Source organism: Schistocerca nitens, chromosome 5 (assembly GCF_023898315.1).
Source record: "Schistocerca nitens isolate TAMUIC-IGC-003100 chromosome 5, iqSchNite1.1, whole genome shotgun sequence".
NCBI lineage: Eukaryota > Metazoa > Arthropoda > Insecta > Orthoptera > Acrididae > Schistocerca > Schistocerca nitens.
The window spans coordinates 636,229,988-636,252,626 of record NC_064618.1 but is presented as its reverse complement, the minus strand read 5'-3'; the positions used below and the strand labels follow the sequence as shown (position 1 = coordinate 636,252,626).

General features: G+C 39.9%; 1 protein-coding gene across 1 annotated transcript in view; it reads left to right on the top strand.

The window, feature by feature from the left end:
- The window catches only part of LOC126259390 (uncharacterized), a 155,422-nt gene that overhangs the window by 106,973 nt on the left and 25,810 nt on the right, over positions 1-22,639 (top strand). Inside the window, exon 2 of the mRNA XM_049956151.1 lies at positions 20,589-20,727. Within this exon, the coding sequence (XP_049812108.1) occupies positions 20,601-20,727 (127 nt within the window). The 5' untranslated portion in view covers positions 20,589-20,600. The remainder of the gene's footprint in view (positions 1-20,588; positions 20,728-22,639) is intronic.

Here is a 22,639-nt window from a genome sequence, read left to right as displayed (position 1 = left end):
CGAAGTGCTATTCCTTTCTAAAACGTAGCACTCTCCTAACTGCCAGTACGAGTGCTTGTCAAGGCGGGTTCACACACGCAACTAATGTATCGCCACAGCTTATGGTTTTCTGTAGGGGCACCGTGCGCCACAGTTCACACGGGACGCCACAATTTATATGTAGTTGCACAGCTTTCAACACGGCTCAACTGAAATCAAGTGACTTGTATTTTTTGTTGCAAATCAAGTTTTTTTTATTTATACATTCATCTAAAAATCTTTCAAGACTGTGGGATAGGCGTAAACCTTCGACTGCAAATATTACACACACACATTGCTACAGAAAATTAAAAGTAAGTTGTTCTTATTGTTCTAGAAGCTGCAGATGTGTACCTACCGACCACTGTTTTGACGTTTTTCAGTAATAAAATGAAAACATGTAGCAATCGAATGGCGTACACAATCTATTACTCGACGATAAGTGCGACAGGATGCTCGTGTTTCGAAATACAGCCACCAGGGAGCAGTGGTGGAAAAAAAGGACATGACAAAATACAACCAATCTGAACTTTTTGTGTCATGGCAAAAGTTGCGTCTATTTGAGTTGCGCCACTGAAAACTGTCAGTTCACACATGCATCTGTTCTGCAACTGCAGTTTGCCACTAGCTGTGGCGACACTACTGCGTGTTTGAACCCAGCTGAAGTGTCAATTTCTGACAATAACGTGCTTCCATATTGGCATGAAACAACTTACAGCCACATCGGCTGGCACCCAACCGTGATTGTCAGTTAAGATCCTATAAACAGGCGCCACAGAGAGCCCTACCACCCACAATTACTTGTCATCTAGATTAAATTATTCCAGCAATGCAATATGTATCGAGATAATGACTTCATCTTCAGGAAAAACTGTCAATACAAAACATGTAACACGAGAAAGTTTCAGATCACACTCGAAAGAGTACGTTCGTTGGATATTTTTTCGTGTTTTGATCGCCAAAGTCAACCCCGTAATTTTTTCTACATGTTCAATTAAAAACACTCTTCAGGGAAGAGATGATGATGATGATGATGATGATTGGATTGTGGGGCGCTCAACTGCGCGGTTATCAGCGCCCGTACAAATTCCCAACCTTTTCTCAGTCCAGTCTTGCAGGAATGATGATGAAATGATGAGGACAACACAAACACCCAGTCATCTCGAGGTCAGGGAGGAGAATTGGGGCAATTGCACAGACGTCTGTCGTAATCTCGAGGGAGAGCACGAATTCAACTAAATTTAGTTTCGTGCCTTCATTACACTAGAGCAGTCCCTGTTTTACGCTTCACTACTGTCCCATCGATATTATAAATAGTAAAGGCAAAAGCACCTGAGCAGCAAAAGACTATGGAGCTGTGAGGGAGGGGCGGAGAGGGATGGGACAGGGGAGTAATGGTCGCTGCCTGCAGTATTTCGGCGGCCGTGTAGCAGATGGGCCTGATGATACACGGGCTCTGGAGGGGCGAGGAGTGGGGGTCATCCATCAGGCGCACGTCACAACCAACCCTCCACAGGCGGCACAAAAAGAAAACGCCACCCCCCACACTGCTCTCTGCAGCACCCCAGACCCCCTTTCCGACGTTCAGTTCTACGCTTCACATCGGAAGGTAATGGCTATTGCTTTTTTCTCCTCTCTTTATTTTAACTTCTGCGCGGCATCGGATCCAGGATCGATAACTTCCTATCAAACAGAACTCAGCAAGTTGTGTGTGTTATACTATCTGAACGAAAGTATCCGGACACCTTCACGTAATGTGAAGCTGACCACTACAGTTCAGGAGAAGCAGTTTCGCAGTATAAAAGGAGGCGGGAGTATTGCATTGTCAGAAGGATTGTAGATATTTTTAAAAATATTGGGTATCCGATATATTGATATTTAAAAAATTTCTTGGTCGGTCCTCGATATATTTAAAAAAGTATCGATATATCAACGAAAAAACTATCGATGTAAGGTATAAAAAAATACTGGCTGCACATTGTAAATATACAGTATATTGCCGGTTTTAGATCTGTATATTTAAGCATTGATTTATTATTAGATATTCCGTATATCAACAAGCTAACTGGTTGCTTATCCCCTTTCGAGCAAGAATTGAAGGGAAAACTATGCACGTTAACGCTTGGCGATAACCACAATGCTAACAATGCATGTAAGGGGCACAATAAAAGGTGTCCAATGGGTCCTCCGCTTGGTTTCGTCACATATCGGTTTATCTGGAACACTTCATGCCGACCTCACTGTCTTTCTTTTTTTTTTTTTTTCATTTCTGCAAAAGCCAGCGACATAGCAGGCGTAATGTCAAAATTGGGTGGTGAAGCTAAACGTTGCAGTTTTTGTTAGTAGCGCCGAGTGCTCAGTACGTCAGCATATCCCCTCACATGTTTGTGCCCACGATAAACACCAATCTTGTCACTTAGATTTTTGTTCACCATTTTCAGCATCTGTTTTTGAGGAATGCCGATGTGAAGAAATAATGCACTAGTTGCGTTAAAAATCGTCCGATGGAAGGCTATTTCTCCATATCGGATATCTTGGCATTTCATTCACACCGCCACCCTCCAGAGCAATTGAACGTCTTTGCGCCACCTATAGTTGCTTCACACAGTCAGAGAAAAAGACTGGACGTGATGGGAACTCAAAAAGTAGTAAGACTCCTTAAACAGCGAAAGTAAAATTACGTTCTACAATTTCAAAAAAGAAATTTCATATATTTACCAAAATTGAGAAAAAATATAAAATAAAAATTCGGCACTCGATATTGCCATTTCAATATTGATATATCGAGGTAAGAGATATTGCCGCTATACGAGATATGCCCACAAAGTAAGATCCGTTTGGTTACATAAAACAAACGTGTACAGATACAGAAAAAATATTTATTGTACAAAAATCTACAACTATTTAACTACTTTTCTACATAGCTTCCGTAATTTTGTAGGCACTTGTCATAGCGTACCACAAGTTTTTGTATGCCTTCTTCAACAGAAGTTTGCCGCCTGTGTATTCAACCAACGTGAGCAAAGTTTTCGAAATTTCAGTAACAATTTCATGAATTAGTGATCGTGAGAAACTTCCAAGGCACGGGCACTAACGTATGTGTAAACTTATGGTTGTGCTTAATCTTCTCTTCAACTGCGTGAACCAGTTCATCAGTAACCACAGACGGGCGTCCATTTCGTTCTTCATTGTGCACTTGATCACGTCCTTCATTGAACAGTCTGACCCATCTTCTAACCATTCATTCACTCATAGCATTTTGTCCGTAAACCTCGCAGATTTGCCGTTGAATTTCCTTTTGTTTAACTTTCTTTGCATTTAGAAAACGAACCACAGATCTGATTTCACACGCGGCGGAATTTTCAATTACGTCTGACATTATAAAGAAGCATTACAAAGCACACGTCAGCAGCAGCGATCTGAAAATGGCGTACATGTTTTTAGAGTAACTGGAGTGCATGCTCGGAACTGCGATCGTAGCGTTGCCGCGGATATAAATAGAAACGGAACTTACGTTGTGGACGACCCTCGTATATCGATATTTTATCAACAGACCTTGTTGTCAACAGAGAAGCATAACAGCAGAATCGATCGATCAGGAGAACTCGGTGACTTTCAACGTGGACTGCTCATTGGATGTCACCTGTGTAAGAAATGCATCAGGGATATTTCAACCTTTCTAAAACTGCCCGAGTCGACTGTTAGTGATGTGACTGTGAAGTGCAAAAAGCAAAGGAACAACCATAGCTAATCCAAAAACTAGGTAGACCTCATATATTGGATACTTGAATTAATTCTCTTTGTGGACAGAAAGCGTAAGTTTATTTTGGTGTAATGGTATAAGATCAACTGAATTTTCGGCGGAAAGTGACAATAACATTAAATAGGAAACACTTCCTGATGTTCTGCTAAATTACATTTATTTAGTCACGAAGGGGCTTTCGTTTTCTTAAGCCATCTGCAGGTAATAACTGAATGTCGCAAACACAGATAAAATGATGTGCGACATAAACGGATGTTATTTGTACACAAGATCAAAAAATGACGTTGACTGTTTACGTAAGAAAACAACATTTTTTTGTCTCACAGGCATAATTACATTAACTAAAATAGGTTATAATTTACTGAAAGTAGCGTCCTCTTCCTACTTTTGGAGTACGTAACAAATATATTCCGAAACAAAAAAATTCAGGTTCTTTTGAGGTGACCGAAACAGTTCTCGATATCGTTTGAAGATGTGCGGTTCAGAAATGCCATGCTGCATGGACAGAAAGAAATGTAAATTGGAAGGGGCTATAACTGGTGAATATGGAAGATGCGGGGGGACGGGAGAAAACATCCCATCGAAGTCAATTCAAGGTTACCATCACTCGACTTCGTAACATGTGGCTTGACATTGTCATGAGTCAGAACGAATTTGAGATGTGCATATTTCGAGCGTTTGTATCTAAGTGCACGATTCAAAACGAGTAATAGTGCTTCGTTGCGTTCAGCATTCACCCCTTGATCAGTTGGATCAGCTCACAGCACACCACACCGACCAGGGCGCCATGCACTCAAAACCACTGTCGTTGAATCGTCGAAACCAGTCTCTGCTCTTTTTCTTAAAAAAAAAAAAAAAAAAAAAAAAAATTGAACCCACCGCTATTGTTATCTATTTAGTTACGACCCAGGTTTCGGCCTTTTATGCCACTTTTAAGTGATTGAGTTTATGTAATTATCGTATACTGCAGGACATCAAGCTCAAAACTGGCCATAAATTAAGAAAATTATTCACTGTTGCTCAGCAACATCAAAAATTGTTTACAATCTCTGCTCGTTGTTTCCGACAGTGTACACTCTTCCGGTATGAAAAGATGACTTTCCGCAGGTTTCGTAAGATGAAAGCAGAGGAGTAACACTTCCTGCAAATGCTGTTTCGTAGATACAAAACGAGCATGTTCATGGCATCACTCCACTGGAAATTCACACACAAATCTAAAATCCTGATGTTTCTACTGTTACCGTTTAGTAAGTCTCTTTCTCTGCCGGCTGTTCTACCCTAGAACAACTACTGCCTCCCTTCGACAACAGCCAGAATTAATTCAATGTCACAATGATGAAAGACAGGGAGCGTCGAACATTGCGGAGGGTGGTTGCAAAAAGTCACATGAAATCAGCGGAAATACTCTTGAATTCCAAAGTGCAGCTAGCACAATGACTGTTTGTAGGGAGTTAAAAAGAATGGGGTATAATGTCGAGCAGCTCCACACATTTCTCTAGCGAGTGTTAAGCAGTGCTTGAGATGGTGTAACGAGTGACGTCGCTGAACAGTGAATGGCTGGAAACGAGTGATAAATAACGCTATAGCCTGAGGCAATCGGACGGAAGGCTTTGGATTTGGTGAATGTCTGCAGAACGTAACCTGCCATCTTGCGTAGTCCGAACAGTGACGTGGGAGAGGAGGTACCGGTACGACAAAGACGGTTCACTGAAAACATACCCAGTAGAGTTCAAGCAGTCACATAGGTGAAGAGTGAAACGTTCCATGTTAAAGCCCACTAATAGGTGCCCGAATACTTTTGAATGGTGAGGTAAAAAGCGATTCGGTTTACGACGTTTTTTTCCCTCTTAGGGGGGGGGGGGGGGGGGGGGAGATTGGTCTCTGTCCAATCCTGCCCTCGATCGGTACACACTTGGCTGTAATGTTACCTAGACATTGGCGCAATGTGAATATGTGTGTGTGTGTTGTGTAGCTACTAGGAACAATACCAACACAGCTATTCTCCCGCTCCATTCCCTTTTCCTGCCGTAATCTTCGTTAATACTGGGAAATGGAATCTTACGCCCATTTCGAATTTTCTGTACAGTATTTGTTTAATCCTGTTCGAATGTGCTGTAAATATTAAACAGATGCTAGGAAGCTATTGTGTGCTACAGGTTACTCTTTTTTTCATTGCCCTTTATATGTGTTTCTTAGTCTTTTTTCTTCTTAGTCGTGTGCCGCAAGATATCCCTCAGATTCTTTCGATGAAACTTTACGGAATTTTTTTTATCATAGAGGGTGGCCAGCCCCGTGATCGAAAACGCTGTGCAGGAATAAATAAAACACAAATACGACGATCTCACAAAGAATATGAACAGATACGTGCGGTACAGTGAGACTGAATAACGAAGAATACATACAACGTTCGCACGGCTTGCCGACACGGAGAAAATACTACAAACGATATCAGTTACACGCATGCATTAACTCAAAATCATTAATATATTTAGCTCAGATCAGTTCAAAATGGTAGAATAATAATGGGTGTCCGCAGCTCGTGGTCGTGCGGCAGCGTTCTCGCTTCCCGCGCCCGCGTTCCCGGGTTCGATTCCCGGCGGGGTCCGGGATGACTGGGTGTTGTGTGATGTCCATAGGTTAGTTAGGTTTAAGTAGTTCTAAGTTCTAGGGGACTGATGACCATAGATGTTAAGTCCCATAGTGTTCAGAGCCATTTGAGCCAATAATAATGGGTAGCAATTCCTTGTAGAAGAATGAAAACGTAGAAGCCGACCTCGGGGAAGATCAGTCTGGATTCCGGAGAATTGTAGGAACATGCGAGGCAATACTGACCCTATGATTTATCTTAGAAGTTAGATTAAGGAAAGGAAAACCTACGTCTACAAAATTTGCAGACTTAGAGAAACTAGAGAAGATGTAGAATGTCGACCGGCAACGGCAAGAAATACGTTTCTGAAGAAAAGAAATTTTATAACACGAAGTATAGATTTAACTGTCTTTTCTGGAAGTATTTGTCTGGAGTGCAGTGAAGTGAAACATGGACGACAAACAGTTTAGACAAGAAGAGAGTAGAAGCTTTGGAAACGTGGGTCTGCAAAAGAATGCTGAATATTAAATGGGTAGATCACGTAACTAGTGGGAGGTTCTGAACAGAATTGGGGAGGAAAGAAATTTGTGGCACAACCCGACTAGAACAAGGGATCGGTTGGCAGAACACACTCCGAGACATCAAGGGATCACCAATTTAGCACAAGAGGGAAGAGTGGGAAGAGGGGGTAAAAATCGTAGAGGGAGGCCAAGAGATAAATACAGTAAGCAGATCGAGAAGGATGTAGGTTTCAGTAGCTATTCAGGGATGAAGAGTATTCCACAGGATAGAGAGTAGCATGAAGAGCTGCATCAAACCAGTCTTCGAACTAATGACGACGGCAACAACAACAACAACAACAACACGCAGAAAGATAGTTGTATGGCCTGTAAAGAGACAGAGAAGATTTTGCTTATTTTGTAATCATATGGTATATTTATTTTAAAACTGTCATTTTAAGCTATGTGCAATTAATGAGATAAGAGAACATTTTTCAGAACATATATGGTGATTAACATTATATGTAGATAGATTCCCCACTGCAACACGTACTTGAATTAGTTCTTCAGCCACGACAGTAGTTCCAGCCATTTTCCACCCATCTCACCACATCTGTAGTGGTGGTCCCATGACGCACCTGCCGTATTCTCCCGCAGCAGCGAGCCAGCTCGCACGGTAACATCGAAGCCAAGACGCGGTCCGCCTGCCGACCTGATCAATACTCATCTCGCGCGCCACCCTAACATGGCGGGTGGCAGCAGGCGCTTCGACGTGACGTGTTTGGGATGCTTAGAGCAGCTGAATGAATACATCGAGCCGCAGTTTGCTGACTCGAATGAATTACTCATTTTTCCTGATATTCGTGTATCAGTCCTACTATAATGTTTCAAAAACAATTATACCGTATTCTAAGACATTATTGCGCACTAACTGTAGAGGGCCATAGAGTATAAATATTTGTGCGCTGAACATTCGACTGCGCAGAACGAGAACTCTGTGCGCAACGTCTGCTGCTGCTCGAGTCACGTGATTCTGGAACTGCGCATTTTAGCCCGTATAGCTGCTACCTAGGCAGCAAAATAACCAATGACGGACGGACCAAGGACAGCATCAAAAGCAGACTAGTACTGGCAAAAAGGGCATTCCTGGCCAAGAGAAGTTTACTAGTATCAAACATAGGCCTTAATTTGAGGAAGAAATTACTGAGAATGTATGTTTGGAGCACAGTGAAATATGGACTGTAGGAAAATCGGAACAGAAGAAAATCGAAGCATTTGAGATGTGGTGCTACAGACGAATGTTGACAATTAGGTGGACTGATAAGGAAAGGAATCAGGAGGTTCTGTGCAGAATCGGAAAGGAATATGTGGAAAACACTGACAAGAAGAAGGGACAGGATGATAGGACATTTGTTCTGACATCTGGGAATGACTTCGTGGTACTAGAAGGAGCTGTAGAGGGCAAAAACTGTAGAGGAAGGCAGAGACTGGTATACATCCAGCAAATAACTGAGAACGTAGGTTGCAAGTGCTACTCTGAGATGAAGAGATTGGCACAGGAGTGAAATTCGTGGTGGGCCGAATCAGACCAGTCAGGAGACTGATGGCAACACAACAAAAGTCCTTAGCGTATTTTGAGTGTTATTACTTCGCTGTTACAAATAGATCACCTTGAGACGTACAGTTAACCTTTGTATAAGCGTTTTACAGACATCTTAACAATCTGATACCACGAACAGAAGTTGGCTTAAAAGATGTGAAGAAGCGAAGAGCAATGTTATTGTGCTATTTCGCCACAGTATTTTAACTCAGATTCCACTTTATATACTTTAACGGGATAAGAAGTGATGGCCAGCAATATTTTTTACGTTTTTTATTGTGCTTATTTATATAGTCAAATCTCTGTTTGTGGGACGGCGGCTGGAATAATTGTTAATGTTCCTATTATTTATTTAATGCTGTTGTTTGCCGTTCTCAACACTGGCTCTCTAACTGCAATATTGGCAACCAGAAAGTGATTAGCAAAACGTGAAACCTGTAATTATAATTTCTGGTGCCCACTTCATCTGAGAAATACATTTATAGCTACAGCTTATAGCTCTGAGGAATTAGGAGATTGTCTGGGATTCATAATCAAAAACCATTCTCTCTAAAATGTTTACTATATTCCGAAAGTCACAGACCAAAAAGTATCCACACAATCCAACTACCAGAGCAGTTCAGAGTTGAATGCGCTGATGCAACTATAACTGCTCAAATTAAATGTTTAAGTGAATGCTCGCCATAATTTGATGATAATGTTCATCAAACGCCACGCTAATAATGGTAGAATGTCTGTCCTGCGGCGGCACGTGAAAATACGACATATGCAAACTAAAGATAGATCATTAATGTCATCCCAAAATTAACACTTCACTTGAAAATGATTTCATGGTTACGCTTATCCCGAGTAACTTATTACTGCATCCGAGGCTGTTTATACCAACGATACCGACGCGACGCGACTCCCAGCACAGGTGGTGCGCTAATCAGCGTCTGGAGAGAACTGGGGCCATCCTTCTCGCGCAGCGTTCTTACATATAAAGCCGCGGTGCGGGCGGCTAAGGGAACGCCTGATCAAATCTGCTCTCCCGACTAGCCGCTGGGCTAGCAATGCACCACTTTAAGTTATCGAATAAATCATTGCTTCCTTTGCTAATGGCCGATGAAGCTCTCAATTTAAATGTGCAATCAGCACACAGGTAAGTAATCATAATAAAAGTATGACGTGTCTAAGTCAAATATTTTGGGCGAGATAATTAATTTAATTACACTACACGCAGTAGACGAGCTCTGAACTTGACCTTTGGAGATACGCTATCGCTATAGTTTTATAGTTATTCAGTTGAAACTTCTCACATCTTTATGATTACAGCGGATCTCCCTTCTACTTAAATTTAAACATCCTAGCTTTATTTATTCGCCTACTTAATCTATCTTGCTTCCTTAATTTCTAAGACAAAAACCAGAAAATCATGAATTTCAAGTAAAATTTTAATTTGTGAGATCCAGAATACTGTTTCTACTAAATTATTATGCAAAAGGAATCTAAATATAAATTTTTAAGTTTCTAGCTCTCTTCCGTTGCGCCAATGATTTTTACAGAAAAACATCCAAATTTCGAAAATGGTTAAAGTTATTGAACTGATATCCAACACATATCGATTTTGTATTACTCCTGACATGCTAGAAACGTTTCAGGTTATTTACTTCATTTTAAAATATTGCGCAATATTTATGACGTCAGAGCTAGTTACAGCGGACTAGGCTGGCACAAATGGAAAGACTGATGTGAATTTTATAAGGCGTGAGTATGCTGCTTCCCTGCATGTTCTAATTGATTACGTTACAATGACACTCGAAAAAATAACGCAAGCATTTGCACCACCTGCTTTTGTCCATTATTATTTTCAATTTTTCTTTATTTACCATTATGCTTTTTATAGTCAAGTAAAATATCTGTAGCTTTTTTCACCGTCTCATCAGAAAAGTAAAAACCATACACGACGCACAAAAAAAAAAAAACATAGAAGATCGTTTCTCGAATTTTGGAGCAATAAAAGACTGCCGGCCAGCAACTTTTTTTTAGTTTTCCGTTGCAATGATTCATACTGTCGAATCTATTGTGATGAACTACATTGCAATGATCCTGTATAGGAAACTGTCTCATGCAGAAAGGGTTTGAGAACATGCATAAATTATCGGTAACTGTCATGTATAAATTTTATCTGCCTATGAAGATAGCACCAATATGTGCATAGGCCTACTGACAGGCAGCTAATTTAAACAAAACTACAAATTCATGTAGCACTTGTCTCTCAAAACACGTGGCCATAAAATCACAGAAATTATCTCTACATTACAAAAGTTTATAATACCGTATCTCGATATTTTTCAACATATAAAGTACCTCATATCAATATGACGTTTGCAATTTTACATTTGTTGTACATAAGTATGGAGGCATATAGACGGTCTTTTCCCCCTCGCTTAATATCCTGAATGGAAAAGCGAAGAAAATCTCTAATGTAGTGTAAATTTCCCCTTATTTTATCTTTTGCATGCTACTACTCTATTCAAGTCGCACCTCGCCATGAAAAGACTTCACAAAAAGTGGTGTTTGCTAGATAAAAAACTACTGAATGTTTGTCCAACATTTTTTTCTCTTTTATGTACAAGGAAAAACTTGGTTCAGTCCTCATAACATCATACCCGTACGCATTTGCGAGTCTGACGTATTTACCGTGTTGGCCGTGCCACGCATCTCAGTCAGGCCCGTATCTTGGAGTGGAAAAGGGGGGGGGGGGGGGGGCAAACCCGGGTATCTGCCCCGGGCGGCAATTTCAGTGGGCGCCAGATTCATATTCTTGATGAAAAAAGCTTGTTTCACAAAGCGCCTAGCATCCAGTGCACGTTGGTCTATCGGTTATTCATTTGATTTTGAAATCCGTCCGCGGTCCCTCCCGCTGGAGGTTCGAGTCTTCGCTCAGGCATGTGTGTGTGTGTGTTGTTCTTAGCATAAGTTAGTTTAAGTAGTGTGTAAGCCTAGGGACCGATTACCTAAGCAGAATTCACACACATCTGAACATTTTTTGAAATTCATCCCTGTTGGTTTTTAAACATTTTTTAATACATTCTAAGTTGATTTCTGAACGAATCGTAAGTTGTTTTTTGAATAAGTGCATAGGGCATGTAATGTCTCTGCCAGAGGAATCGCTGTTGCACCTAGAAATAAAAAAAAGGCAAAAGGACTATACGAGCTAAGACGAATAAACCCGAGCGGGTGAATTCCAATCGCTGTATATTTATGTGGTTGACTGAGTGTGCGAATGATCAGCGTTGTTATAATTATCAACGAAATTCATAGATTCAGACTATCAGAGCGGAAAGAAACGACAAACAGCAGTAACGTGTAAGGAAGATTACATATTAATCTTCTCGGTGTCTCCAAGAAAATGAAAGTTTGACAGAAAAGTTTTGCCAGATCGCTACACCACTAAGGAAGGGCCAGTTGTACAGTTCCCGGTTAGCAGTCGCCTTAGTTCTATTCTCGGAACAGCGCAGAATACGCATTGTACGAACACGTAATAACGCCTAACCGGAGAATAAACGCGGGATAAGTGCATTGATGATTCTGGCAGCGTTAGTGAAGTTAACTGGAGAATAAGTTTTGAGAATGGCAGGAACAGTTACAGAATTAGTGATGGCAAGATTGTTTGTTAGAACGAGGAAGGAGAAGAAACGGGGACATCACACGAATTATATGAAACAATATGACGGTCCCAAATTTATATAAAAATTTCGTACTACTACTTTTCGATCTCAAGCTTGAGAAACTGGAGGGTGTCAATGAATGTGAAACTATTTCCTAATATAAAACTTTGTGCTTGTAATAGGCCTAATAGGCATTTGCTATTGGTACTTCGTGATTTGTCTTCTGTCGCGTTATTTATGTAAATGACGTGGAAAAGATGACCATTTGTGCCAAAACAGTCTCGCTTCTTTGGCGTGTGTTACAATTGTTCCAATATTAGAAAGGCCAATTTCGTTCTGTCTAGCAGACAGTGACAAAATAGACGTAATCAAATTGAGAAACCACGCTAGTCTTGGGTACTATTCGTATTAATAGCTTTTTCAGTATCCGACAGCCGGCCGGAATGGCCGAGCGGTTCTAGGTGCTACAGTCTGGAACCGCGCGACCGCTGCGGCCGCAGGTTTGAATCCTGCCTCGGGCATGGATGTGTGTGATGTCCTTAGGTTAGTTAGGTTTAAGTAGTTTTAAGTTCTAGGGGACTGATGACCTTAGCAGTTAAGTCCCATAGTGCTCAGAGCCATTTTTAGTATCAGACAACAACATTTTGATTTTTCACGTAGCAAAACGTCTGACGAACTTTGATGATGAGGTAATAGATTCTTTCGCAGAAAGGAAAGCACCCCGTGCAAATCTATAACAAGATTAGAGAGAAAAAAAATGCTAAGAAATATGTACTGTCTTGCTTGTCTCTTATCTTTACCGGTTTTATGTTTCCTATATTGAATGTTACGTCACACAAAAGAGAAAGAGGCAATAAAAAATGAAAGTTTTCTGAAGAGTTCTTATTCTCCTGGTTACAAATAATCCCACCCACTATTAATTGTGAGGTTTTTTTTTTTTTTTTTTTTTTTTTTTTTTTTTTTTTTTTTTTTCAAGGGGGTAGGATGTCAAACCGGCCGGCTGGGGCGCAGGAGAGACACAAGACATTTTAATTGACTTCCATTACAAAATATACACGTTTGAATTCCACAGAGCGAAATGCAATGGCGTGCGATAGAATAATGCTATGTGAAGGAGCGTGGCACTGGACTTCTGCACACTTAAGAACAAATAACATGTCTTACCTTCCTCGAACATATATATTTTATTCAAACTCCTCTGAAAGCTGTGCACTACAAAATGAACGTATTTTTGAAAAATCTTTTTTTTTTTTAATATTTGACGTCCTGTCTCAAACGCTCGAAGGGGAGCGGGGAGGGGGGCCACTATTAAGCTTTTGCCCCTGTTCGCAATATCGCACATCCGAAGCTGATCTCAGTACCCAACTGCTTTAATTCTGATTCCAAGTTTCGCACTAAAGACGCGTCTCTTATGGTGTTTGGGTTTTATATTACCTCACTGCCTTTCGTATATTCTCTAGACTGTGCGAGACTTGGGCGCGCTTGTAAGTTTTTCGTGTCATGTCCTGATTGCTTTCACCTATACTCTAATTTTCGCGAATCTCCCTGTTCATTCGAGACAGTTTTCATTTAACTTTTCAGTCACAACTTCGTCGAATCCCGTGTGCGACTCATATACGTTATCGGGATTGTCTTTCACGTTCCTTCGCTTGTGTTTCGTAACATTACAACAACTTTTGGCTTTGTTGTTTACTCTTATAACTGTCGAATTTGCTATCACACAATTCAACAAATTTATTGTTTTTCTTAACCATTTTTCGAGATAGTTGCTAATGGTTTCAATTGGTTCTTTTTTAAATTTTTTTCAATATTTTTACCTGGTTTTGGGATAAACTGAAAGTGTCTCCTCGTGTTCGGTTAAAATATCTGGTGGACATTTTGTCGACTGTGTCTGACTTTGCTTCCAATTTTGCATCTTGGTTGGCAGATATTTTGCCGATCGTTACCGACAGTGTTCACACTGTCGTGGTCAGTTTTTTCTGCGATTCAATTATATCCGTCAGAGCACGTGTAAGCATGGTTAACTTGGCTAACGTTATGCCTCTGGCTCTGTTGATACAGGAATTTCGGTAATTTGCTCTGTCATTTTTGTGATACCAATCAAAAAATCCCAAAGTCTTAATTTGACATTCCTTATACGTGAACAAACACATAGTATGATAAATCACACAACTCAAGTTGCGCGCGCAATTTTGCTGCAGTGGGGAGAAACAAAGTGTAAGTGCTGCTAAGCAAGTCTGTAATATTAACTATGAATGCACGTCCAACCAATTCTTGTACATAAAAGAAAAAGTTTATGCATTAGTTTTGAAGCAACGAGAACTTTGAAAATAAGGCTTGAAACATTTTACGACAGACCGGTGTCTACTGTCCAGCGCCGGTTGCGGTGCTGTCTACGTACTTCGTTATTTTTCGCAACTCTTTCCACTTCTGGTTTTGACGTTCCCAATCCTTTCCAGTCCACAACTTCTTATACATAAGTTGAATATGTATCAAAAGTTGCTAGGAGAACATAAAAATTTAATCACATAATCCACAGAATTTATCCCATAAATTATTATACTTATTAATTTTTTCAGAACTGTGGGATGGATCATATGACGTCGCCAAATACGTACATCTCCCCTCATTTTTTCTATACTGTATTTTTTATCAGTATTAAGGCGGTAATGTTACTTTCGCTGGTGCTGCAGTGAGTCAAGGGGTCAGATGAAATTGATGCTTATATTGAATACTAACATCACATAAATATACTGCCGAAGAACCTCTTATAACAAAAATAAAAATAATAACTGATATAGCCGTTTTGGAGGACACTTCATCAAGTCAAACGCCCATATGTGACCTCTGTTCCTTCAAAACGAGTAAATTTCCTCTCACCTTACCCTTGTCTTCGTGTTCCGGTGACATCCGAAAGTTAACGCTGACAGCGGAATTAATGTCTCAAGTGAATTCTCTCACTGTGTAAAAAGAAACCGGAAAGGAACAACCAAAAGCGAGAATATCTAAACCGCGGAACTAAACTGAAAGATGTGTCCGTCATGCATTGCATATTGGGTTGTGTAGTTTATACACTATGTGATCAAAAATATCCGGACACCACCAAAAACATACGTTTTTCATATTAGGTGCATTGTGCTACCACCTACTGCCAGGTACTGCATATCAGAGATTTCAGTAGTCATTAGACATCGTGAGAGAGCAGGAAAACTCCGCGGAACTCACGGACTTCTAACGTGGGCAGGTGATTGGGTGTCACTCGTGTCACATCGTGTCACATCTACATCATCTAAATCTACATTTATACTCCGCAAGCCACCCAACGGTGTTTGGCGGAGGGCACTTTACGTGCCACTGTCATTACCTCCCTTTTCTGTTCCAGTCGCGTATGGTTCGCGGGAAGAACGACTGTCTGAAAGCCTCCGTGCGCGCTCGAATCTCTCTAATTTTACATTCGTGATCTCCTCGGGAGGTATAAGTAGGGGGAAGCAATATATTCGATACCTCATCCAGAAACGTACCCTCTCGAAACCTGGACAACAAGCTACACCGCGATGCAGAGCGCCTCTCTTGCAGAGTCTGCCACTTGAGTTTGCTAAACATCTCCGTAACGCTATCACGGTTACCAAATAACCCTGTGACGAAACGCGCCGCTCTTCTTTGGATCTTCTCTATCTCCTCCGTCAACCCGATCTGGTGCGGATCCCACACTGTTGAGCAATACTCAAGTATATGTCGAACGAGTGTTTTGTAAACCACCTCCTTTGTTGATGGACTATATTTTCTAAGGACTCTCCCAATGAATCTCAACCTGGTACCCGCCTTACCAACAATTAATTTTATATGATCATTCCACTTCAAATCGTTCCGCACGCATACTCCCAGATATTTTACAGAAGTAACTGCTACCAGTGTTTGTTCCGCTATCATATAATCATACAATAAAGGATCCTTCTTTCTATGTATTCGCAATACATTACATTTGTCTATGTTAAGGGTCAGTTGCCACTTCCGGCACCAAGTGCCTATCCGCTGCAGATCTTCCTGCATTTCGCTACAATTTTCTAATGCTGCAACTTCTCTGTATACTACAGCATCATCCGCGAAAAGTCGCCTGGAACTTCCGACACTATCTACTAAGTCATTTTTATATATTGTGAAAAGTAATGGTCCCATAACACTCCCCTGTGGCACGCCAGAGGTTACTTTGACGTCTGTAGACGTCTCTCCATTGATAACAACATGCTGTGTTCTGTTTGCTAAAAACTCTTCAATCCAGCCACACAGCTGGTCCGATATTCCGTAGGCTCTTACTTTGTTTATCAGGCGACAGTGCGGAACAGTATCGAACGCATTCCGGAAGTCAAGGAAAATAGCATCTACCTGGGAGCCTGTATCTAATATTTTCTGGGTCTCACGAACAAATAAAGCGAGTTGGGTCTCACACGATCGCTGTTTCCGGAATCCATGTTGATTCCTACAGAGTAGATTCTGGGTTTCCAAAAACGACATGATACTCGAGCAAAAAACATGTTCTAAAATTCTACAACAGATCGACGTCAGAGATATAGGTCTATAGTTTTGCGCATCTGCTCGCCGACTCTTCTTGAAGACTGGGACTATCTGCGCTCTTTTCCAATCATTTGGAGCCTTCCGTTCCTCTAGAGACTTGCGGTACACGGCTGTCAGAAGGGGGGCAAGTTCTTTCGCGTACTCTGTGTAGAAACGAATTGGTATCCCGTCAGGTCCAGTAGACTTTCCTCTGTTGAGTGATTCCAGTTGCTTTTCTATTCCTTGGACACTTATTTCGATGTCAGCCATTTTTCCGTTTGTGCGAGGATTTAGAGAAGGAACTGCAGTGCGGTCTTCTTCTGTGAAACAGCTTTGGAAAAAGGTTTTTAGTATTTCAGCTTTACGCGTGTCATCCTCTGTTTCAATGCCATCATCATCCCGGAGTGTCTGGATATGCTGTTTCGAGCCACTTACTGATTTAACGTAAGACCAGAACTTCCTAGGATTTTCTGTTAAGTCGGTACATAGAATTTTACTTTCGAATTCACTGAACGCTTCACGCATAGCCCTCCTTACGGTAACTTTGACATAGTTTAGGTTCTGTTTGAGAGGTTTTGGCTACGTTTAAACTTGGAGTGAAGCTCTCTTTGCTTTCGCAGTAGTTTCCTAACTTTGTTGTTGAACCACGGTGGGTTTTTCCCGTCCCTCACAGTTTTACTCGGCACGTACCTGTCTCTAGGTCCACCGTTTCCGATGAGATAGTGAAGTGGAAACGTGGAGGGAATCGTACAGCACAAAAGCGTACAGGCCGACCTCGTCAGTTATTATTTGACTGATAGATACCGCCGACAGTTTAAGAGGGTCGTAATGTATAATATGAATCATACGGGAATTCCAAACTGCATCAGGAGCCGCTGCAAGTACTATGACAGTTAGGCGGGAGGTGGGAAAATTTGGATTTCATGGTCGAGCGGCTGCTCATAAGCCTCACATTACGCCGGTAAATGCCAAACGACGACTCGCTTGGTGTAAGGAGGGTAAACATTGGACGATTGAACTGTGGAAAAACGTTTTGTGGAGTTATGAATCACGGTACGCAATGTGGCGAACTGATGGCAGAGTGTGGGTATGGCGAATGCCTGGTGAACGACATCTGCCAGCATGTGTAGTGCCAACATTAAAATTCGGAGGCGATGGTGTTATTGTGGGATCGTGTTTTTCATGGAGAGGTCTTGCACACCTTGTTGCTTTGCATGGCACTGTCACAGCACAGGCCTACGTTCATGTTTTAAGGAACTTCTTGCTTCCCACTGTTGAAGAGCAATTCGGGGAAGGCGATCGCGTCTTTCAACAAGATCGAGCACCGGTTCATAACACAGGGCCTGTGGCGGGGTGGTTACACGACAGTAATATCCCTGTAATGGACTGGCCTGCACAGAGACCTGACCTGAATGCTATAGGACACCTTTGGGATGTTTTGGAACGCCGAATTCGTGCCAGGTCTCACCGACCGACATCGATACCTCTCCTCAGTGCAGCACTCCGTGAAGAATGGGCTGTCATTCCCCAAGAAACCTTCCAGCACCTGACTGAACGTATGCCTGCGAGAGTGGGAATTCCAGCATTACCGATGGAGGGAAATTTGGAAATTTGTGGTAAGGTCTTATGGGACCAAACTACGTACTGAGGTCATCGGTCCCTAAGCTTACGCACTACGTAATCTAACTTAAACTAACTCACGCTAAAGACGACACACACACACACACACACACCCATGCCCGAGGGAGGACTCGAACCTCCGATGGAGGGCGCCACGAGCTTGTAAGTCACTTTCAGCCAGGTGTCCGGATACTTTTGATCACATACTGTATGCAGTACATAACGTAAATAATGTGCATTCATCCATGCAGCCGTATTAGCTTTTTTCCTCACTCTCAGTGGCCTCACTGATTGTGTCTGCATTACTAAATAACACATGAACGAAGTGTAAACAAGATTTTTTACATTTTTTACAATAATATAACAGAAGCTAAATACATGATCACTTTGAAATATACTATTATTTGAAACTCTGCATTGTGTTTTTATTTTGTTCGCGCTAAGCACCAAAAATTGATAGTTAAATTAAGAGAAAGGAGTTTAACAGACACGCTGCCCTTCACCTTGTGGCAACTGATATGCCACAGAAAGGACCATCCTGAAAGAAGTGGGTTCCATTACAATGCAATTCTGTACAATGGAAAGATACTGGGCAGGGTTGTGAAGAAAATGTGTTTGTTATTCAGACAATCTGAACTTACCAAGATAGAATAGTGACGAAGACTTTCAAATTATATTCAGTGTTGGGCGTCCCATTTAAGACAATAAAGTCTTCATTGATGATTAAGGAATCATTGACAGTACGAGTACAAAATGACACTCGTTCGTGAATCGAAGAATCACTTGTTTTGTCAACCATAATAGAAAAATGTTCAGTCTTTTCGATTGAAGCCAATACCTTTCTCAACACAGACTTTCCGAGTAGATCAATGACCTCGTTTTGAATATCGTGGGACATCCACTTATACCCCAAACGCCCTAACCAATCTTTAAACTCATGTATGTCATTATTTAGGAGTTCCAACAACTGAAAAAAATTTGAGTTTACATCTTTGTGCCCTCTGATTGCTAGTTCTTGTTGGCATAGAAATTGCACGGTAGTAAACTTGTCTCAAGAGCTAAACGGCCTTTCCTCATATCACTATCTAACTGTTCTTTCAATTGGGACGCCACACTTGGGTTAGTGATAGAATTTAGTTCCAGAGCACCTTCTTTATGCGTAAGCGTATTTTCATGGAGATGGAATTTTTCCAAAGCCTCTCTCCAGTTATCATCTGTGCTTTAACAAAACTTGTATTCCCTTTCAAAATATTAAACTCACTAACTATCTCCTGAAAACTCAGTACATAATTCACCTTGGTATAATAACAGCTGTGCTCATAATGTCACTGCTACTTGTTCTGTGTGGGTGTGGCTGCAGCAACTATAACAAGAGTTTTATATATTCGGACATAATATTTAATTAACCTACAGTTATGAAAGATATATATGTAATTATTTAAGTCTGTCATTTTGCAAAGCATAGAACATAAATATAGTTTTTATTGTCAGTTTTATCATGTACAGATGATTTCTATTCCAAAAATTATGTCATTAGCATTTTTAACAATTATTATCAAAAATGCCAATTTCAAACAGAACTGCATTATAAATTTCACTTGTCTCCAATTGTAGTAATTTCTTATGGCCGTTTACATTGTTTTATAAAAAATAATTCATTCTGGTATGTACTGAACATTAAAAATGTGGCATCTGTACAAAGATTGGGAAAAATTGACGTAAAATACTAGCATCAAATGTAATTAATAATAACTTATATAGATTGAAAAGATAAAAATACAACAATACACATATAAATGTAACAGAATTGAATTGTATCTTAGTCCAATGTGTCATGTAACACACTACATGAGTCTTGCCTGTTATATTTTCTCATATAGCTTATCATCAGTGATATGGAATGAGTGGTCACCAACTGAGAAATTTCCATTGTGATTCTCATGCAATAATGATGTGTGCTATCATAGAATTTTTATTTGGAATTTGGAGCACTTCTTGGCATTGCTAATGCTGGTAATATGTTAAGTATTTCCTGAGAATTCTTAGAACATTGATAGCAAATGGTGAAGGATCCAGAATGATACATACACAAACCTTTAGCAAGAAATTATGATTTTATTGAGAGATATAAAACTCATGAAATTTTCATTTTTAAGGGCTATAAACCAAAGCAATAAATTTAAAGTTCAGTTTTTTATGTGTGTTTTCATTATGTATGGTACTGAGGCATTTTAGTGGTTGGTACCATTCGTTTCTTTGAACTGAGACTGTAAGGAAATCATTTTCATGTCAACAGCACAATTTTAAGATGAAGTGGGTGTCCATCTTTGTTGCTGCCCTCCTCCTGGTAAGTGTAGCTGTGGCTGAGGGAGAAATATGGGAGGAAGATGACCACGAGGTACTCATCCGCAGCGAGAGGGGTGCAAAGAATAGGGGTATGTGCTACAAACATATAGAGTTATGGTAATTCAATAACTTTAAGTATTTCTAAACTCAGTCAACAAAAACCATAAACATTATTGTTCATATCTACACTGAAAACAATAGAGAAGTTACTATGCTATAGTATTGTGTAAAACATTAGCACAATTAATATACCACCAAAGCTACAATAGGATTGGGCAGTTATTTAAAAATAATGGTCCAGTTGCTATACTGGCACTGTTTAGGATTAAGCAATACTTTAAAATTGCATAACCTTTCCTCTAGTTACAAGAAGTCATTTTTATATTATATTATGTACTTGCATATTACAGTACTTAGTCATTATGTCGGTGTTCTCAAGATTGTTTCCACTTTAAGTAATATTATTTATGTCCACAGAAAAAAGAACCAAAAGAAAAAGGCTACAGAAATTATTCCCAAGTTCCAAATTAACTTTTATTCCTTTGTTATTTGTTCATCCAAAAAATTATGTTCATTTTATGTGCTACACATTAATGCAAATTTTGATAAAGTATATCTCTCTTGATAGCAATTGGTTTTACTTAGATGTGATCTGAAGTGGGCACATGAGGCTAACCATATCACTGTAAGATTTAATTATAGGTTGACTACTATTAGATTTATGATTATAGCATTATAAGCAAAATTAAAGATACATATTATAAATTTTAACCCCCGTAATTTCTGCAACCATATAAAAACAACGTAAGAATTAATGTGAAGTTAACTATCCCAATAAGCAAAATTTAAGTGAAATTTGACATCAAATTCTTGTCATGTTTGCAGCCAGATCATAAATCATCTAACCAGATGGTCCACTGAAATATTGTGTCAAGATGATTTTATGATCTGGCTGCACATCCAAGAAGACTATCATCAGCTAACGCATCAGGAAATTTTATATTGGCACATAAATTTGACATTTATTGGTCTCCATACAGTCACCAACCAAATAAAAACAATGTTGGAGCAGTGTACTGGTGACTGTTTCTAAATGAGTTACTATTTTTTATTAAGTAGGTCAGTTTCGTAAAGTATGCTGTCAGCGTGTCTCAAACTACCATGGCATTTGCTCTGTTCCTGACTTGTTAGATAAATGTCACCACTAATGGTATGCATTACATAATATGTTTCAAACAGAGGGATGTTCTTATTCACAGATAGAACTAAAGATAGTAACATTACTGTCCTCTGGTTCTGTCAGCCTTCCAAAACCTTGAGTCTCAGGACACCTTTTGGGATCTCCAATTTATTTTATTACCTATTCTACTGCTTGTATGAAGCCAGTGGTTTTATGTGATTAGGTAAAACATAAATCACTGTATCCCAATTGGACTACCACTTATTTGTTACTTTCATATGTATTCCACCAATCCAATTTCTATACATCAAGATTATATGAATTTTATAAATTATATACCATTTGAAACTGTCTATAGAAACAATTATAAATGAATTAGCAATACTACAGGGACAGAGAGATGGTGAACTGTGTAAATTAGACACCGTTTGAAACTGTCTATATAGTAACCTCGGATGACATACTCGTGATGTAATTTTGCAGCTCCACACTTCCATAACATCTTTGCATCAATGAAAATCATCTAAAAGAATAGCAACTGTATGTATCTGTTTTATTATAGATACAGCCCATTATTTTGTAAATTGAAAAAAAAATTCTTTATCCAGTACCTACAGTAAACTTTTACTGTTAATTGAGGACTTGACTCATTACAGATCCCTTAAAGCTCTACTTAATGATGGGATTTACATTATAAAAACTTTGTTTGCATACTGTAAATTCACATATTTAATTGATGTACACCTGCACAGAAGACCTAAAAACTACAAAATTCCTGAGTGATAAAAATTTCTCAGTCCAGAATGTTGTTATTTTGTTTA